Source organism: Solea senegalensis, linkage group LG18, assembly GCF_019176455.1.
Source record: "Solea senegalensis isolate Sse05_10M linkage group LG18, IFAPA_SoseM_1, whole genome shotgun sequence".
Taxonomy (NCBI): Eukaryota; Metazoa; Chordata; class Actinopteri; order Pleuronectiformes; family Soleidae; genus Solea; species Solea senegalensis.
In genome coordinates this window covers 6,340,536-6,360,693 of record NC_058041.1, presented here as the reverse complement: position 1 = coordinate 6,360,693, position 20,158 = coordinate 6,340,536, and the positions used below count along the sequence as shown (strand labels likewise).

The window sequence follows — 20,158 nt, the reverse complement described above, 5'->3', positions numbered from 1 at the left end:
TTACAAAGTAAATAGACGCAGGTGCACAAAGGAAAATAAACACACATCTCTATAGCTTGGGAAAAACATGATATAATTATCAACATGAAACCGTAGTGTGAAGTTACAGATCAAAAAAATTTGCTTCTCAAATCAGTTCACTACAAAAATATATTCTTGGTTGATGCTAAAATACCCAGCATTCTGAGACACAGTACCAAAATATTTCCTTGTATGATCTAAAAAGCTGCCAACCCCAGTTACAACAGGCGTACAGGTACAGTTGGCACATACATACTCGTATATATATTAAAAACATTTTACTACAATAGCTTACAATTACATTCCTAAATTACATCATTCATTGCTGACATTTTTTTAAAAAAAAGGGGTTTACATAAAATAATTAAAAAAAAATCTAAACCCATAGAAACCTGTTCTTCCCTCCAAAAAACAAAACAGCATTGTGAGCTCTGCAGTAGTGACAAAGTACCTATGGCCGGTTATTTCACAATAGGAAAAAAAAAGGATGGAAGGTCTGTGAGGGCTGTGTTATTATTCCAATGCAGTAATGCTGTGACTTGTTAAGTAAATTATAAAATTGAAAAAGCAAGTAACCATATTTTAACATACACAATAAATGCATTTTTTTTCTTCTTCTGGGGCATTGTTAAAAATAATTTCCCTTGACACATAATCTGAAACGTGCAGCAGATAGTTGATCAAAAATGTAGATTATGAGAAAGCAAGTTTGTTTTACGGAAACGTCAAAATGCAAAGTTAATCTGACTAAACATTTTAAGTTTAACTGGGTCAAAGTTTGAGTATGAGATCTGAAAGCAAGAGTAATGAAGAATGAGGTAATGAGTACAACTGTGGATCTTAAAATTATGACTTGCGTCTTAAAAAAGATGCAAAGTTTAACTTAAGTAAAAACAATAATAAAACTGCCAAATTGTGAAATACAACTTCAGTAAAAAGCTGACTTTGAGTGAAACAGACGACTTTAGGAAAACAAAAATCAATTCTGCTTCAAACACAAAGATGTTAAGGAGTTAAAAAAAGAGACTTTGGTATACCCCGTCAACTATTCTCTTAAAGACACTTAAATGTATTCATTTTAACTTAGTACGCCATAAGCTTGATTTACCATTAGTCATGGCAGCCATTTAAAATTGCTGACTCATAATCATCACTTTTGCTTGGGATATCATCATTTTAGTTTTTAGTCATCTTGTTTTTGATCCAATATCTGACAACGCTGGTTAATCAACTTAATATCATGCCTCGTCTCATTATTTCTTTTCCTGGCAGGAGTTAAAACAAACAAAAAAAAGGCACAAATCACATAAGATTCAGCTTCAAAACGTTTTCCATCTTCATTAGTGAAATCATACCGTCCGTCACTCGCGGCTGTGTGAAGCAGACTGAGGTTTTAGTCCCATCAACACACAGGAGGTGGTGGTGAAGCCTTGCAAGAAGGATGTGGGCGTAATTGTTATTTAAGTCACACAACTTTGGAAAAAGTGGCATCTATTGGCAGATGTGAGATGATGGGCTGGATGATTGAAAGCACTGGTCACATGGTCAGGAATGTGCATGGTGCAGATTTGGGTTAAGCAGTCGTGACCACGCTGCATGGTCGTCAGGCACAGGCGGCTTCTTCCTTTAACTCCGTCTACACTGTTGGCCTTCAAAACAGCGTTGTGGAGCTCCGAGCGCACTACTACTGCTGCTACTAAGAGCCCTTTGGTGTCTCTCTACGAGGGTTGAGGTGAACTAAGAGTCAGCGGGAGGTCAGTCACTGAGGAGAAGGGTCAGGGGACAGTAGTGGTTGTAGCTACAGGACTGCAGTGGGCTTGAAAAGCATCAGCAAGTCAGTTCTCTCTGGAGGAGACACAAAGAGAATTGTTGATTAGGCATAAAGGCCCAACTTTACTCTATGTTGACTTCTAAGACCAGAACAGGTGGCACTAGAGCTGAAACAATTACTCGATTAATCGTCAACTATTTTGATAATCAAATTGAAGCTTTTTTCATGATTAAAACAAGATTTCAGCTTCTTAAAAGAGAATATGTTGTTAATTTCTTTGGTCCATATAACAAAGAAATCAGTAAAAAATTAAACATTTGAGTACCTCATTATTTTCAGGTTTGACACACACTGAGCAACATTATTTAATGTTTTCCTGACATTTTATAGACCAACCGATCACTCGATTAAATCGAGAAAATAATCGACAGATTAATCGATTGTGAAAATAATCATTAGTTGAAGCTCTAGGTGGCGCCCTCTCACCTGCACTGTCGAGCAGCGTTTCCTCATGCTACGGCATTCTTCACATGATTCTCCAGGAATGACCTGAGGTTACCAGACAAACATCAGCATCACGATTGAGTTCTTAATACACTTCATACTTTTAATTACAGCTTGGTATTCCAATGCAGGGAGTGCACTTTAAGTGCAACTTTAATGTTTTATGTTGAATGTACGACATACAATATGTATATGTATGACCTACATCTATCTCTGATTGGTTTTATTATGAGGGCAACTGATGTGAGCACATTAGGAGGGGAAAATTAATTAAATCTTTGTTTTTACTCAGGTTTCTTAGTGGCACTATCATCAGCATCGCCATCTTCAGTTGCAGGACTCAAAACTACTTCTAATGAGCCTTGTTGTTCTAGCGTATGGTCAGAAGTGGACCCTCAGCTCAGTTTTAAGGTTTATGCTGCATACACATCATGTGAGTAAATTTAAATATAACTTCCTGACTTTAATGACTTATTTTTTAACATACAAAATCATTTTGTAGCAAGCTGTAAAGCCAACATTCATGATTCCACCTCATTAGATTGAGGTTGCCAGTGATACTTACATCTGGTCTCCTTCCAGGGACTTCTGGATCTCCTGGAGAACTTCTGTATAAAAAAAAAAAACACATTACTGTAAATAAACAGGTCTCAATAATCACAAGAGACCTGTAGCCACATTTCAGTCACATTAGGATGCAGCTTGCTGGTGTCAATCGAAGCTGTACAAGTCATGCAATGGGATCGTGTTTGCTTAACATAGCTCTGTGACATCACAATGCCATTAACACTGATGATGCGAGTTTCACTTATGTCAATGGGAGCAGAAAAGCTGACATAAGAGTTAGAGAAGGCAGCAGGTGGTACATTTACAATGGAAGCCAGACTGAAGAAGGGATCAAATACAGTAACAGAAGGACCTGTTGTGTATTAACGTTTCATAAATTGAATACATTTTCTCCTCCGTCTCCCTCTCATACGAGTACTCACTCTCGTCATTCAGCAAAGCATGCTCCATTACACGTCTAGCTGCACTTTCTGGAACACACAGGTGGCAGGCAACGAATACATGAATACAGTCAGCCACAAACGAGATGTGTGTGTGTGACAAAAAAAAAAACAAGACAGCACATTAGCAAAAGCAAAGATTTCAACATGAAAAAGAACACTACATTTACACATGTAGTGTTCCTCAGCCAAATGCACATACAAGTGAGACTGTGATGCAGTTTTTCAAGCATTTAAAAGGAGAATTTACCTGCGTCCTCACTGTTGCATCTAGAAGAAAAGAGACAAAAAGATACAAATCTTGAGTTCTGTCAGAAATTAAGGAATTTCCACAATAAATTAAAAAACCCAGAGGGTCCTGTACCTCTCAGGTGGTGACCTGTGCTGCACGGCTGTGCCTGAATGAGGAGCCTCTACCAAGCAGCGAGGCTCCACCAAATGCCGTGTTGACACGGTAAACCGTTCAAACTCGGACGGAGAGATCAGATAGAAGCCTGAAGGAAGACAACAGCACACAGGAGAATTATGAGAGGTGCAATCGAAAGAGAATAACATTTACTTTTAGATAAAATGACTACCCTAACGAGTATAAAAGTACACGTGTGAGCAAGCATGTTTTTACCCTGGCCGTGCTTCGTGAAGACACAGGAGGCGATGCCGCTGACGTCCTCTCGGCGGATGCACGGATAGTGAACCTGCATCTTGATTGTGGGCAGCGACACCACGTGCACGTCGCCCTGATTGGTCAAAACCATGAGGCCACTCTCACCATAGTCCTCAGACCGGCTGCTGCCAAACCAGGCGACTCCCACCCTCCGTACTCTGGAGCCGTCAATAGCTGTCAGCTTTAACTTCATCTTAGCGCTCACCTTAGGCAGGCTGAAGAGCTGAACACACAGGAACACGGTTTTAACACTGGCTTCAGTTGAATATTGTTGTTCTGTGTTTTATATTTAACACAAGACGGAGCAATAACAACATGATATCATCAAACTATTCACAACTGTGCTCAAAAGCAAGGATGAAAACTATAAGATATGAATTGTTTGACATTCATACAGCGCATTGTTTTAAAATTGGAGAACAACAAAAATAGAACAACCAAAAATAGAACAACCAAATTGTCGCACCTCAGGTATACATGATCTGAAAAGTACAGAAGATAATTTATGCCAAAAAATGTCAAAAAGCACAACCAGGTCAAGGATTTTACTTTATATCACTCATTAAGACCCAATACATTTGAATTACAGAAGGTTTAACTTGGTCAAAGTTTAAGTACATGATGTGACAACAACACAAGTAATGAAGTATGAGTTAATGAATAAAACTGTTGTTTTTAATTATTATCATTAAAGTGATTATAAAAAATAATGATGGCGTGTGTTGTAAATTGCAGCCTTTGTCGTTTGCTAACTGCGTTGCTTCAAACTGAACTTAATTGTTCAGCTGTTAATAATCAGATGAATCATCACGTCACAAATACAGTAACACAATTAAGTAAAAGCACAGTCTTCTTTACAATCTGAATGAATCCCCTCTGTTAAATCACTTGCCTGTACTGAACTGAGTGTGTGTGCGCGCATGATCCTAACCTTAAACTGCTCCTCAGAAATGACCAGCAGCTGGTGTGAACCATGCATGTCGGGTGAGCGAGCGAGGTCATGGGCCACCTCTAGAGGCTCAGGGAGAGGAGCGCCATGTCCATCCATCACCGCTATACCAACAACAGGAGCCCGGTGCATCAGCTGGATCTCCTTAGCTGGATTCAAGTGTGCAATGACAGAAAGGTGAGGTTAACTGGAGCAATGGGACACAGATGACTAAACTGTCGTGACCTTGATTACCTGGATGTGCTGTGACAGGTTCTTCTGCTCTGTGCTCTACAGGAGGAAGGCGGAGCATGTATGCAAACACACAGCCACCATTTGTCCCTGCCCATAGGGAGGGTGTGTTATGTGAACCTGTGACACAATGAGGTGGAAAAATATGAGGAGGAATGACAAACAGTTAAGATTTTTATGGAACGATGTAAGAGATGGAAGGTGCGACTCACTGTCTGCGAGGAAGGTGTCGGCAAAGTAGAGCGTTCGCACAAGACCGGTGAAGGAGTCGTCCGAGGAGCGAGCCTCGATCTTCCTCTGGACCGGAGCCAGCTCCATTTCAGCCAGCTCTGCCTCCAGACGAGCGTTGGCATCCTGAAGCTGCTCAGAGAGAAGAGAGTGGCGACAGTCTTAGAATAGTAACTTTTCATAGCGACGCAGGCCACTTTAAGTTATCACCTCTGTGGAGGCACAGAACATGACCAACCAACCTTCGCTGCATTGTTGACATGGTGTTTCCTTAGTGAGACTCTGCTGCGTCTCATTCTCCTGAATGACTGACGGAGGGATTTCTTTATGCTCTTCACTCTGGACAGAGGACCTTCCATTGCCAGCTGGTCACTGGGGTTTAAGGTACATCTACAGAAACAACGGGAAAAAAATGAGAAATACTGTTTTAGTAGTTCTGTTTTTTTGAAAACCACTTCTGTATACCATTTTTAATCCACCTATCTACAAATTTGTTCCTATATTCTGTTGTTTCAGGTCAGTTGAAATGTGGAGGACTTTACAGACTTGCAGTTAAAAGCTTACAAAAAAATCTGACACCACAGAGATGTTCTACTGTGTCAACAAGGCAGGTCGAATAATTATTCAATATGTTCAAATGCCGGGTGTAGATGTGTGCTCGATGAAGCTTACTTGACGAGGACGTTGTTCTTCTGTTGGTAATCGTATACGCCAAAACCGTGGCTCGTGCCAAAAGCTACCAGCTTCCACTCCGAGTGCAGCGTCAGGGCGGTGACCACAGCGGGAGGCTGGCACTGGACCAGAGCGAAGGGCTGGAAGCCTGGTGGAAACAATACTGGCTCATCTCGCACATCCAGACGAGTGTGACCCTGAGCAACAAGAACAAAGTCATAAGATTAGAGCTGTAATGAAACAGTGAGGTAAGATATTTCAGCTTCGATTTAGCGTTAACTTACCTTCCAACGAAAGCCCTCTTGGCCCTGCAGCAAGTCTACAACTTTAGCCTCCACACTCTGCTCTGCTGCCTCATCGTTAAGCTCCAGCACCAGAATCTGCAAATAAAAACAACACCACCACAAAACACAGTGGTTTAACAAGTTAATAAACAGAACACCTCTGTAAAAGCTGCTACATGATAATATACATGGGTGGTAGGAGCTAATATTTACACCAAAGGTTTTTTTGAAAAATTAAATGCGTCATGTGGTCTGGTCCACACATGGTACACAGCATAATAAAATAATGTTGATAAATGTTGGACAGTCATCTCACCTGTCCAGCCGTGCCAGCCACAGTCAGATAACCACTGTATTTACAAAGATGGATCTTCTGAACGCCGAGCCTCGGGTCGTCACTGTAGGGGTCGAAACAGCCAACCTGGAAGACGCAGAGGAAATGTAAAAACAATGTAGCTTACAAGAGGTTGCAAGCTAAAGCCAGCATGTTGACTCACCACACTGGATTCTCAGTAAATTTTCCACATTTATCTAGAGTCAAAAGTGCAAAAGTGCATTCCCTGTAGTACAAACCTTCCTGAATGGCGGCCACTCTCCTTCAGTGCCCTGGTTTAAGTTGTCATTGGGATCACTGTCTGTGTGAAAAACTCCAGCTGTGCTCAGCTTGTACATGGGATACAGACAGACTCCCGACGCATCCCAGAAACGCACCGTTCCGTCCTCGTGTCTACAAACATAAAGAGAAAAGAAACCATATTTATAAACGATTTTCAGTCTGTCAAAAAATGTTCCAACAGATGTTCCCAAAGTTCTCCTGCACTGACCCTGTGAGCAGCAGGTCTCTCTGTGGAGGGTCTGGGGCCAAGTTCTTGCCTCCCGTTACTGGCCATGGCTGCAAGCAGTGAGAGGAAATGAAAGTTTAACAATAACATCAGTGTAAATGAGATTTGCTCAACCATAAATGAATACCATATATACCACTGCATACCACACATAATAAAAATGTCTGCAGGGAATTATTTTGGTTTTACACGCAAGAGTGTTAACTTTATACTATAAGGGTTGGCCTATTTAAATTGACAGCTCTCAAATATAGCTTTAAAGGCAACAAAAAATATAATAGAACATGGAAACATCTTTTTATTTTCTAAATAATGGGACTAATGATAATACAGTATTTGTAACACTATGAGAGTTAGGCCAAAATATGCCACAAACGTATGAATTCAAGAAAATATGCAAAACAATGAAAGGGTTACAAAGTAATTTCATTTAGAAAAAAAAACTTGTAATAGACAATTTATAAATAATATCAAAACAGAGTGGCTGTTATAAATGAACAAACTGAAAGTCTATGGAACTTTTGTAAATCAGAAATCAACTAACACGGAACAGTTTGACACACAAGGCGTACCATACCTTTTTAGAGTAGTGCGTGTTCTGCAGGTCCCCGGCAGCAATGATCCTCTCCCAGAGTTTGAGGGGGATGGCGGAGACGTGGTGGGAACAGGTGATGGCGGAGCTGTGCAGGGGAACCAGGTATGGTGTCTGAATGACCGGCCAGCCCTCCGTCTGTAGGTCAATCACCACCAATTCCTCCTCGACCAGGACCACCAGTGCAGTGGGATCTCCTGCAGATCAACAAAGAAAAATTAGACCCAAACACTTGTTGTGCTTTGTCGCATAAGATAATCTATGAAGGGGTGGATAGTTTAAATAATTATTTTATATTAACACTTTTTCCCCATGTAACAAATGAAGCCAGACCAACAGAAGATAAATGTTGCCTAAATACAAGAACCCATATATCCAACTTTGAATAAAACCTGAAAGAATTTGTTTCAATCATAGCAAGCCTTCAGTGTCAAACTTGCATATAGACAAATTTCAGTCTTCATTAAGAGAAGTATAACCGTTTGATACCCTGTCCAAGGCAAACAGCTGTAAAATTTGCATTTACAGTTTCAGAGACTGATTTCTGAAGATAAATTAAAAAGTAACTGGAAAGCTTGTTGCACACAGATCACTGGATGAGTTATTTGGATAATGCCAACTCTTCCTGTGCTGTATATCCCGAATATACTGTAAATAAGTTATTTAAATAGACAAGCCTGGCAGGCAAGTTTAGTGTGTCATTCACGAGGAAGGTACTACAATAGCTTGAGTCAGCAGGAGAGCGCAAGAGAGTCAGGCTGGTGACCTTTCAACTTCTTAAGTGATATCCCCCCCCCACCCCTCCCTCAAGAATGTTCTCATCACAGCTCAACCACCTACAGATGAGGTGAGGACAATACAATCACATTACAATTACAAAGCATTCCATTTACGTTTCCCCTGCATCAGCATGAGTTTCTACCTAACCAGAGAATGTATCCAGATATAGGCTAAGAGTAGATGGGGGTACAGAAATGACTTTTTGTCTGGGAGAAAACGAGCCTGGAAAAATCTACTACTTTTTTTACACAATATAAAAATGGCATTGTCTACCTGTGTGCTGAGGTCCATCTCTGATGACAAAGAAGTCGATGATCCTGGAGGTAAAGTCCAGGGCCACATGCTTTTTACTGTGGATCACTGTGATACAGTGTCTGTCCCCATAACTGGCCCTTGGCATACCACCGCTGAACAGCAGGAATGGAGGTCTGTGTGTCATGCAAAAACAAGACTTTAGGTCAGCTTGCTCTGAAAATAATGCCATAGCATGGCCGTATAACCCACGTGTCACAAATTAATCTCACTTACCCTTCTTCTGTAGGTACCTGAACTATTTTAGAAATGGCCTTACAAGGGAAATGTCCTGTAAAGAGAGAATTATTAAATTGTAGAAAAAACACAATGTTTGACAGAAAAGACTGCTGAGTGGACTATTTTTTTGTCCTCACCATAAGGAATGTCTGATTTCTCTTCCTCGTCATTTACATCCTCTCCACCGACCATCCATCGACAGTAACTCCCGTCGCTGTGAGAACTGAGAATGTAGCTACCGTCACCTGTCCACCATATACTCTCCAGTTGCTATAGTTACATAGAAAATAGACAATGCAATTAAAAACCAAGCGTGATGGTTATGGGCAGGGTGTATAAATGTGTGCCTTAGAGTCTGTCCCAGAACAAGTACCTGCGTTGCAGGGATGTGCTGTCTGGCGCACTGTTTCTCAAGATCCCATATTACCATGAGACCTCGACCGTAGCCAATAACAACCTGGTTTGGGTTAATTGGGTTTTCCTGTAAGGCTTCTACATGTTCCAGATTCCGTCGGCCAATGTAGTCATCTGGTACACTACACAGAAGGACAAATGAGAGAGAGAGAGGAAGTAAATCAGAGTTGATATGTTTTATTTCATCCTACACTACACAAGGTACATTGCATTGCTTTGATTAGATTTTTTAATTGATTCAGCCACTTTCTTCTGTAGAATGAAAAGGTAATCTGTGGATATGCTAAAATTACATGTTTTTTGCAGCATTTAATTATTAGATACACTACATATATGCACATTAGGTCTTAATATCTCATTTTACAGTGCTGTTTTACTGGCCTAAATACCACTTATACTTGACAAGTAAACAGAATTTAATCGATATGTTAATCATAAACAATCTCATTTATTTCCAACTGTGCTGGAAATTTAAAACAGTTTTGATACTTATGCATACTCACAATGAAGGTGGCATGTTTTGAATATTATGATTGTAAGCAGTGCAGGTGTAGTCTTATGAAATTAGTTCATTTTGTTTGTAAGTGTGTTAATTTGATATACATTTATAAGGTTTATGGTAACTCTATAAGTGTTATTTGTGAACTGTGCATTTCCCTGTGGAAAAGTAAAAAACATTTTAAGATGAGAACACATTTTACTGTAAAAAAAACAAAAACCCGTCCTTTTATAGCTAGACAATGAATGATTATATTGGATGGCAGAAGAGGAAGTGGTGACAGATGATTCATAGAAAATTTAGTAAACATTACTGGCACCAAGCCATCTTTGAAGCCACCTTGGTCCATTTATCATGTAAATCCAAGTCTCGCTCCTGCTCTGCTAAGTGGCCATAGCTGTGACACCAGTAATAATGCTTCCATTATATTCTAGAAAAAAAAATAGGTGGATGAGAGAGAGAGAGAGAGAGAGAGAGAGAGAGAGAGAGAGAGAGAGAGAGACAACAGTCTGGTGCAGTGTGATGATGTGCTGTGGCTGCAAACCTGCTGGCAACTTGTTCGAGACTGATGTTCCTCTCCTCCAGCTCTCTAAACCCAGGGACTTCAACGACGAAGACGTGTCCTCCCTCTGTACCCAACAGCAGAAGCTCACCCGACGAGTGGGCCAGCACTGCTGTGACTCTCGTCACACTTGGAGGAGCGCTAGAAGGAACAGGCAAGGAGGAAAGTGACGTCATTTGGTGGAGGAGGACAGGTAGCTGCAGTGACTTTAGGAAACTGGGAGTACATAGTTTCTTTATGGATTTGCAATTTTGACAAACTAATTTAAAAGGATTTGGTGAATAACTATTGAAAAGGTAACAACATTTGATTGCTTAAGAAATTACAGCCAAAAAACTAAAACAAGTACAAAGTACCTGAAAAAAGAAATGGTTAGAATGAGCAAAGACGTTTTATTTGTAGTCTTGTGTATTTTACCCAGGTGGTCCTGTGAGCATAAAACGTCCGACCTCCAGCAGCTCCGACAGTCCATTGTGGGCTCGTAAAGTCCACATATGCAGACTGTTGTCATCCAGCAAAGTCACCAGTTCAACCTGCACATGAGCAGCACAGTGGAGATTAGGAAGTTAAGAAGTGGTTAGCATCATATATTCAAGGCTCTGTTAAGCGTACTGACAGCAATACTTTGTCAACTTGGGTCTTTCACATTACCTGGTGGGGAAGGAAGTGCACCTGTGTGACGGCAGCATTCTCGTCATGTAAACCCATGAATTCCACACCTGGATCTCCGTACCTGACCATTGGTCAAGGACAGACTCCATTTATAATAGATTGGACAAAAGACAGCCAATCAGGGGCAAGGTTAATGACTACATGGATTTTACAGATAATTTAAGAACAATGTGATTTTACTTTACATCATGTGTTCATGTGCATTTTATTTGACCACTATTCATGAATGAGAGCTGAATTGTTTAAACATAAGTTTACATACAAAATCTCAACAGCTTTAATTTATTTTATACTCTACTTATGTATCAACATTTTGAATGTGTTAAGTCAAGGATACAGTTTGATGGCTCCGGAGCGGTTGCCAATGGCCAGCAGCTTCAGGGAGGGACTGTACCCCAAAGCACTGGGCTGGTGTGGGAACCCATGCTCCAATGTCTGCAGAGGATAGAGTGAAAAGACAACAGACAAGTGGAGGGTGAGACTGAGCCACAACAGCAAAGACAATGACGCAAAAGAACCAAAGAATAAGGCAAACAAAAGGGGCAAGCAGACAAGTAACAAAATCGAGTACAGGAAACAGAGAAATATGAAATATGAAGACACCTGTCATTGCTAAATAAACACCAAGTCAGTTAATGTATTTATTACTATTACTACAAATTGATGTTTATGTACACTATTCTGTATATGTCAGTTTACATGACATTAGAAACAATTATTGTCTTATTTCAAATAAAACCAGATTATTAAAAACACATGCAAGTCTGACTGAAATTGTACTAAATGAAATTTTTCAAGTCAGATAATCAGGAAGTATAGTTTCATGTGTGCAACATTAGTGGAAATTCAACAAGAGCCACTGTCATCACACGATTGTTACACATAACACAACAGCATCTATTTACATGGGGTAAATTGATGCTGTTGTGTTATGTGTCACCTGTTGTGATGCATCTAAAAAAGGTTTCAGAAGCCTGTGGTGAGTTTAGGTTCACTTGCCTTGTTGAACTGGTAGAGTTCCTGTTTGAGTCGATCTCTGTGAGACTCATGACCATGTCGCTTAAACCTCTTCATCCTCTCTCAGCATTAGTGTAGAGCCTGCAGGCTCTCTGCCACAAGCTGCATGAAGGACAGAGAAGAGACAGAGAGAGGAAACCAGAAATGAGACAATGTGTATGTGTCTGTACCGAGGCCCACAGAATTAAGTGACTAAAGAAAGAAAGAAACTTGGTGCACAATATTACAGACTGAGATGGGAAACATCTCACAACTACAGTCAGACATATGATCCACAAGTCTGTCACCAGTCTGTGACAAACGTCTGAGCCATGAATCACAGTTTTCCGTCTGAACCAGCTCATTTTCTTCAGTCCAAATTATACGCTTATATTAGCAGTGCTGACTTGACTCACTGCTGGGCTCTGCCAGGCTTTTCCAGCTCCATCCTCCTCAAACACTCATATAATGAGAAAGGGTACAGCTGACTCGATTCTAACTAAGCTCAGATCCCCACTGAATTACATATTAACAATGATTTCTTTCCATCTAGGTGATTATATTTTTTGGCATCCCACTGAACAGTAAGACATACTATACTTGCATGAACATGAGTAGCTGTCTTTCGAGCATGTATGCACATAAACCATTCACTACTTTGATATGAGATATAATGATGTTTGAGCACTGACCCATTAACTCAGCAGTTTGCCATCACATCCCTCAAACCTACAAAAGACAATCAAATGGTTGTTTTCTCTGACCAGACAAATTAAAAACAAAGCTTGCCCATGTGTCATCATAACTTTTAACTTGTTCATAAAGTGAAAAAAGTGCTTGTTTGAGTACCAATATAAGTAGTGCCATCGCCACTAAGGCTGATAAGCCAAATAAATGAAGAGCATTTTCTTAATAGTCACACAATAGTTTGACAATTAAATAAGGCAATTTAACAGCCCTGGTGTTGAGATAATTTAGTTTAGGATTACTTTAAATTATTAGTACAGGATTACTTGTTACAGTGTAATTTGTGAACAGTTAAAGTTAACTGTTGGCCTTAAGCCTTGGATTAAGTATTTTTGTTTCCTTTTGATGTTATTTTATTAGATAAAAGGTACCGTGGACACTTTATCTATCATAGCCGTCAAAGATAACAGAGGGATCGGGAGATATGAACTGGAAAATATCAAGCAGTGTTGTAGGTGGGTGTGTCTGTTCCATACCACACTTTGTCACGTTAGGTTACTTTATAGCAACGTTTGAATCAATATCAATTCTATGTGTTGTTGATCCTAAAACTTGGATAGACATGCAACTTGGATGTATGGCAAGTGGAAATAAATGTGCCAACGCTTCACACAACCTGCTCTTGCCTTGATGATTGATGAATTAAAACAGTATCTACGAGTCAAGCACATAGGAACCTGCCTAGAGCTAACGACTTTCTGTGGTATATATACAAAAAGATGCAAACAGGGAAGCCAATGAGCAGTTTGGTGAGCATGGTGGTTATTATCAAAAACAGCCATCGACACATGCCGCGTGTCATGTGTGGGTTAGCCTCTGCAGCATTCATGCCTACTAATCCTACTTTCTTTTTTTTCCTCCAATCTGACTAATTCTGGGTTTTCAAGTGACTTGACAGACATTAAGACCCAAATTAACCAGTCACTTCCCACTCAAGGGTTCATTTTTGATACCCAGTATTTATCAGTGGCCACGAATGAGACTGCACATTACAATTATGTGAACAGCAGAGCTGTCTATTCCGACAGTGAGATTAACCTCCCCACCACTTCTCTGAAGCCAGAGAACCCACACAAACACAAGAAGAACATACAAACATCGCACAGGAAAGAATGGGAGGCTGGCCTGACCAGTTGCTGCAATGATTTAAAGTTTTATTCCAAAGAGCTTCAGGTTGAAATTTGAATCCAACTTTAAATGTGATAAATGCTGCTCGGGTCACAGCTAAAGAATAAGGCTAAGGAATGGAAAATATAACAGAACAAATCCAAGAAACACAATAATTTCATGGAATACAAAAACATAATTATAGTCCTCATGTCCCAGCAGAATTGACAAGATGATTTTTCCAATTTCAAGTAAAATGTCTAACATTTGTTGCTCTCATGTTCTCAATTCACACAATCTTGTATTTTAAGTTAACAGCTCTAGAATTTGATGTGTTGTTTGAATAACATAAACTTTTTTCTCATATTTTATCTACAACAAAATGATTGAATCAGCTTAAATTACAAAAACCATTACAAAAAGCTACACTTTTTGAAGCAAATTATAGTGGTATAATTCAGGGGAATTATCATTCTGTTACTGCATGGAATTCAAAAAAATTTCCCCATTAAATGACTGGATTAGTAGTTACGTGGGTCACTTGCATCACCAAATAAAGCTGTTATTGTTACAGGGAAGTACCTGTTAGTTTCAGGTTAATCAGAAGAACAATGGCAGGTCAGAAGTGAACAACACAGAAACAGATCAGACCAGTTTCAGCACAGTTCTACTGTTTGCCTGTTTCACCCTCAGATATGGATTTTCACCTGGAATTTACACTGGCAGGGGGGAGAGCAATCAGCCTAGTGAGAAACAGCAGTAACAGATAATGAATGCTGCATTTTCCTCCCATTGTTTGATCTACAGTGAGCTCATCTCAGCAGCAAGATAAGGTTCCATTTAACATTAACCGATGGTCGCAAATTCAACCAGCTTATTGACCCTTCTCACCCAAACATATTCAGAAACACAAGTACCATCTTTATTTCCTTTGCTTAAAATTCACACTTGGCGGGGTGACATTTATTATCTTTCACGTCATGGTTTAGTGATGTCATCAAATTCCCAGATTCCCAGCATATCTGCTAAGCCGGTTGAGTGGAGGAGGGAGTCAATGGAGGAAAGAAATGTGAAAAAACTTGCCTGAACACGACAACAATAACAACAACTGCAGGAAAAGGCCACTCAGCTAGCAGAGGTGCTACATGGGCTGCGTCTCTCAACAACTTCGTGCTTAATGAGATGCTAGTATGTGCCGCCAGAAAATGCCTGGAATCCAAAACACTCACTTATGGACTTATGCAATCAGCAGCTATGCCAGCACTTGCTGCGAGACAGGAAAAGGTTGAGAGAGAAACATCTGATCAAAGTCACAAGTGCACACACATTTATCAAAACGAGGCTAGAAAATAAACCATATACACCAAGGTAGTGGATGTTGTCCGACAGCTGCTGTCAGACACCACAGCCTGAGAGAGTTGGCTTGCACACACTGTCGACCTTCCTGTGACAACACTCCCTTCAACATATACAAACAGGCCGCTGATAAGGCAGTAAAATTAAACTGTTGGTGAACAGCATGTCAGTGAGCTATTCTTGGTTCTAAAATCAGCACTAAAGTACATATTCTAAAACAAATTACTTTTAAAATATAAAACATTTGTTATATTACCACACTAGTTTGGAGCTGTGGGTCCTGCTTAAGTTTCAAAAATTTGGAGTTGAATTTTCATCTGGACTTGTGCTTCTAGATTCTAGTTCTCATCAGCCACAACAAAGCAAGCAAATGTAAGGCTGATATACTCAGTATCGGCCAGATACTCAGCAAAACAGTACAATGCATATCTGGGAGAAAGAAAAATTCTGATACGGTGCTAAAAATCGGAACTATTGCAAAAATGCTTCACTAAGCACAGACGGCAAAAATTTAAAAAACAAAGCAGCAACAGCATGTTTGCTGGGTCACGTTGTGATTATTTCTTCTTAATAGGAGCATCATGTTTTGACATGGCTAGTAAAAAATATGTTTAGCAGTTGAACATATGTGTCTATATCAGACTGACACCAGTTTCGGTATCCTAGACAAACAAGTGGTTTGAATAAGACAATGTGAGTGGTCATGTGATATGCATTTTTAGGAGTGTTCGTACGGACAAAGATGACGCCTGATACAGTCTTAAGGTCTTTTTGGCGGTGTTGTCAGCAGCCCAACATGAACAAAAAAAAAACCTCCACAGTATGAAAGGATTTAAAGACTGAGCTTTGGTCAAGATGCAAATGATATGACTTCATATCCCAGATAATGAGTCATTATAATGTCAGCTTCTATGCAAAAAGTGACAATTGTGTACAAATTAATATGACCTACACACTTGGGAACAGCTCTTCCACTGTCCTCAACACAACAGAAATGAGATCTTGTCAGTTCTGGGTGTGGCTTGCAGAGTATCATATCTCTCACAAACTCATTCCCTCCTTCCTGTAATCAGAAACAGGGAGAGACGGGAAGACAGGAATGATTACAACACAATGTTTATGCTACGAAAACTGAAATGGCAACCGAGAGTGGGGTAATTATATTGTGTCACAGTTACCTGCTCTGTTTCTGACATATTAATAACATATTTCACAGTGTTGAGCTGTCCCCAAACGGTCAGTTTGATGACCAGTACACCTCCACCTGCTTGAACTATCCTGTTATATGATGCCACAAGTGTCATTTTTGATATATAGTAAAATTAACCTGAAATGAGTGACAGTATAAACATATATGTACATATATAACTTAAAGTGAGAAAGTGATCCCTACCGAGTATTTATAATCAATCATTCATAATCACTAGCCAACAATTAATCAGTATGAGCAGTGTTTCTGTGTGTGTGATATATTTTGTTTACCCTGGCTTTTGGGTGATGTAAAACATAAATAGAAGCTTAATCCTGATATTTAGTGACTTGGTTCCACCTGCTATAGTCATGCTGGGACAATGAAGATGAAGGTGAGCTCAAAATGGCTAAAACAAGCCTCAAAAGATGTTCATTTTGCTGTGAGAACAGAGAAACAGCTGTGATCAGCATGCTGATATTGTTTTGCCATGTTGGTAAATGGGTGTGTCTGCTTTTGTGTATCCAAGTATTTATGTACAAATAATTGCAATCATTGCCTCTGTCGTATTACGAAAAAAACATGAATGAGCTCTGATTTTAATTCAATGAGCACAAACACAAATGTTACCATATATGCCTTTTAACTTACACCTTCACACAGTCAGCAAGTGTTCTTGCCACCCCTCCAGCATTTTACAACTGCAACAGTGGCCTTTAATCAAAAATACAAGATCAACTTTATCTGAGAGCAAATTATGCTGTTCCTTTGTAAAATATGCTGCTTTGCTGCCAGTGAGGTCATGTGCTGTCCTCAATGACCTTTTTAAGTGAACGTGCTACGAAAAAAACCTACAGTTGTTTGAAGTAGGTTGACTTACTGAGTTGATATCCACTGTTGTATGACCACTTGGCACCCTGTGTTACCTTCAGGTTTAACCCTGGATTACCAAGGTTACAATATGATTTTAAAGCAGTGGAGTGGACACATGGAAAGCATAAGACAGCAAAAAAATTAAAATATCTCCTGACACAAAAAAATAAAGTATCCATTTCTTTTCTCTGTCAGGATTCAATCTGAAACATCTGAGGGTGCAGGATTGAAATTATGAGTGAAAATGCTCGAGTGAAAGGTCAAAAATGATAGAAAGCTAATTAAATTGACAAATTAGTAATGGACTACATTCTATTACAGAAAAGCTGGTCAAAACACAACAGCCATTACTCACTTGCAGTACAGAGAAACTATTGTTTCAGTATTAACATGCAACACAGCATTGTTAGAAGTCAAATAGCAGCTTGAGATCAACATTGTGTTTGACATTTACCCACATGGTTGGAATTAGGGTGAATGACCTTTACAGACACTAAACTCAAAAGCTTGTGACCTAAAGAAACTGACTGATGAAGAAACAAGATCCATTGAGCTAGTGCACCTTTGTGACAGCAGAAGCTCAGCAAAAGAATATTACATATGTGCACAAGAAAACACATTTTTGAAAGGGAAGGCTTAGATAGTACATCCACACTGTTTAGAGCTTTCTGTTCTCAACAGGTGGGATATCACCTTTATCTTAGATTGAGAATAAATAAAGTAAAAACACAGTGAAGATGAATCATTTCAATCTATCATTAATAAAACAACACAGTATTTTCTGTCAAAATAACTGTTCCTTCAGTATGTACTGCACTTTTGCAAACCTTATTTTAGGTTTGTACATGAAGTCAGGGGAGCTTGATGTTTAAAGTATAATCTCACATGTTCATAGTGTTAGTTTACCTATGCATAACAAAACACTGATTTTTTTATATATCACATTGTTTATAAATTAAAATGCATTTTAGTTTGAGACTAGTTTTTCTTAAATTATAGCAAACTGAATAAGTGACTTGGCCTAAGGTAAGGAAGGGCCATTTATTTTGCCACCATATTCGTTTCGGGTGGACTTTACCATGCAGGTGGGATAGCACTAAAGTTTACAGAGAACAAAGGCTTTTTTTGTTTGACTAGTCTTGTGCTGATGCAGGTGGAGCCATGGGACACTGCCCTTGTGTCCTTCAGTATTCAGATTAGACATGCTGTAGCTGGTGCAGTTTGAATGCTGTAAAACTTAAGCCTCTCATCACAAGCCAGGTTTTAAAAAGGCAGTGGACCAAGCTCTATTTGCAGATGTTGGAGGAAGATGCAGCCAACACAAAATTAACCCACATGCATCTCACTTTTCAGTTCTGACACTGAGGTGGTTGAATACAGACGATATGGGTTATACTATTTAACTATTATATTCTGCTTATTTCTTGGATTTCAGTACCGAATTTAACTGAAACCAGCCGAACCGGTGAAACACATCATCCCCTTACACACAAACAAACACACACCACAATTGCTCATGCCGAAAACCAGACAGTTGACTCAAAGGGCTTACTAACATACCTGCTGAGGAGACACACCTTGCTGAAGTTAGCTTAGCTTCACACCGTTTCCGTCACTTTGCAATTCAGGTTGTAATAAGTCACTAGGCTTCGATACCTGGCACTTTAACTACCTTATTGCCTGAACACACTGTTTATTGTATTGTGAGTTCACTCAATGGCAAGCGAACCCAATAAAAACATAAAATATCTTTGAGTCCCTGTGCCGCATTTCATGCTGGTGTAATAAACAAACCACCCTGAAACATGAATTGTATTGTGTATAATATGACACACTTCTCATACAGGCTATCTAAAATATACGACCACCTAGCACAAGTTAAAAGAGCACGCCAAATATGGTTAAGCAAGAAAAATAGATTGTTAAAAGGTGACTCAAGTGACTGTAAGTTAATCGTACACCAAACATAGTCCATCCAGAATACGCATATTTAAACGTAAAAGCGGAGAAAAGTCTAATTCTAAATCTCTGTAATTAGCAAGTTAGCTCCGAACAAGGCAACAAGGTTGAAGTGCCTGATGTCTGAGCGGAATATTATGGGGATTAGCCTGTTAGCCATAAGGCACCGCGAAGAGTGATGCCAGGCTAAGGTAGCAACTTTTACTAGCCTCAGTTGGACGCTTTCCCTGTGCTGGAACAGAAGTGAGCTGGGCTGTTGTTTAACTTGCTGCCAAGCAAACACCTGTGGTCACCAGCTCACTGTGTGTGAAACCGTGCGGGCCCAACCTCCTAAATCCCCACCTGATTCAAAACGTCCGTGGCGCAGCCAACGTCCTCCTCCAGTCTACAGCCGCCAGATAAGACTGTCGTTGGCCGGGAGCCCTCGCCTCCTTGGGAGTGGAGTAAGAAATGTGGTGAGACCGAAAAAGAACAATCCCAGGATCCGAGCGACAGAATATTTACAGAGGAACGTCACGACAGGGAGCCAAGGTACGTTCCTGTCGCTCTTCCTTCTTTCACCACTGCAGCTGTAGCCCTCTCTCGGCGCTTCCTGCTAGGCTAAACTTCATTGGTTTGCTAACTCCGCCCTGGTGATGCATTCAAGTGCAACTCGTACATCGCACAACTTTACAGCAACTGCTCTTATTCCCAAAGAGTGGGAGCAAC

General features: G+C 40.0%; 1 protein-coding gene across 3 annotated transcripts; it reads right to left on the bottom strand.

The window, feature by feature from the left end:
* Positions 1-52: 52 nt before the first annotated feature.
* llgl2 (LLGL scribble cell polarity complex component 2) lies at positions 53-20,050 on the bottom strand. 3 transcript variants are annotated; one of them, XM_044014152.1, is made up of 27 exons: positions 19,793-20,050; positions 12,223-12,342; positions 11,561-11,658; positions 11,203-11,284; positions 10,969-11,084; positions 10,534-10,692; positions 9,450-9,612; positions 9,214-9,346; positions 9,074-9,128; positions 8,819-8,973; positions 7,751-7,962; positions 7,156-7,223; positions 6,905-7,058; positions 6,648-6,752; positions 6,332-6,427; positions 6,048-6,244; positions 5,618-5,765; positions 5,360-5,507; positions 5,151-5,267; positions 4,899-5,065; positions 3,926-4,190; positions 3,668-3,797; positions 3,554-3,573; positions 3,286-3,333; positions 2,862-2,904; positions 2,279-2,341; positions 53-1,866 (listed from the first exon to the last, which is right to left on the bottom strand). In XM_044014152.1, the coding sequence occupies exons 2-26, from the start codon at positions 12,295-12,297 to the stop codon at positions 2,302-2,304; spliced, it is 2,994 nt and encodes a 997-aa protein (XP_043870087.1). In that variant the 5' UTR covers positions 12,298-12,342; positions 19,793-20,050; the 3' UTR covers positions 53-1,866; positions 2,279-2,301. The 3 variants fall into 3 exon arrangements, with proteins under 3 accessions (XP_043870087.1, XP_043870088.1, XP_043870089.1); XM_044014153.1 differs by lacking the exon at positions 19,793-20,050 and adding an exon at positions 19,052-19,099; XM_044014154.1 differs by lacking the exon at positions 3,286-3,333.
* Positions 20,051-20,158: the final 108 nt, after the last annotated feature.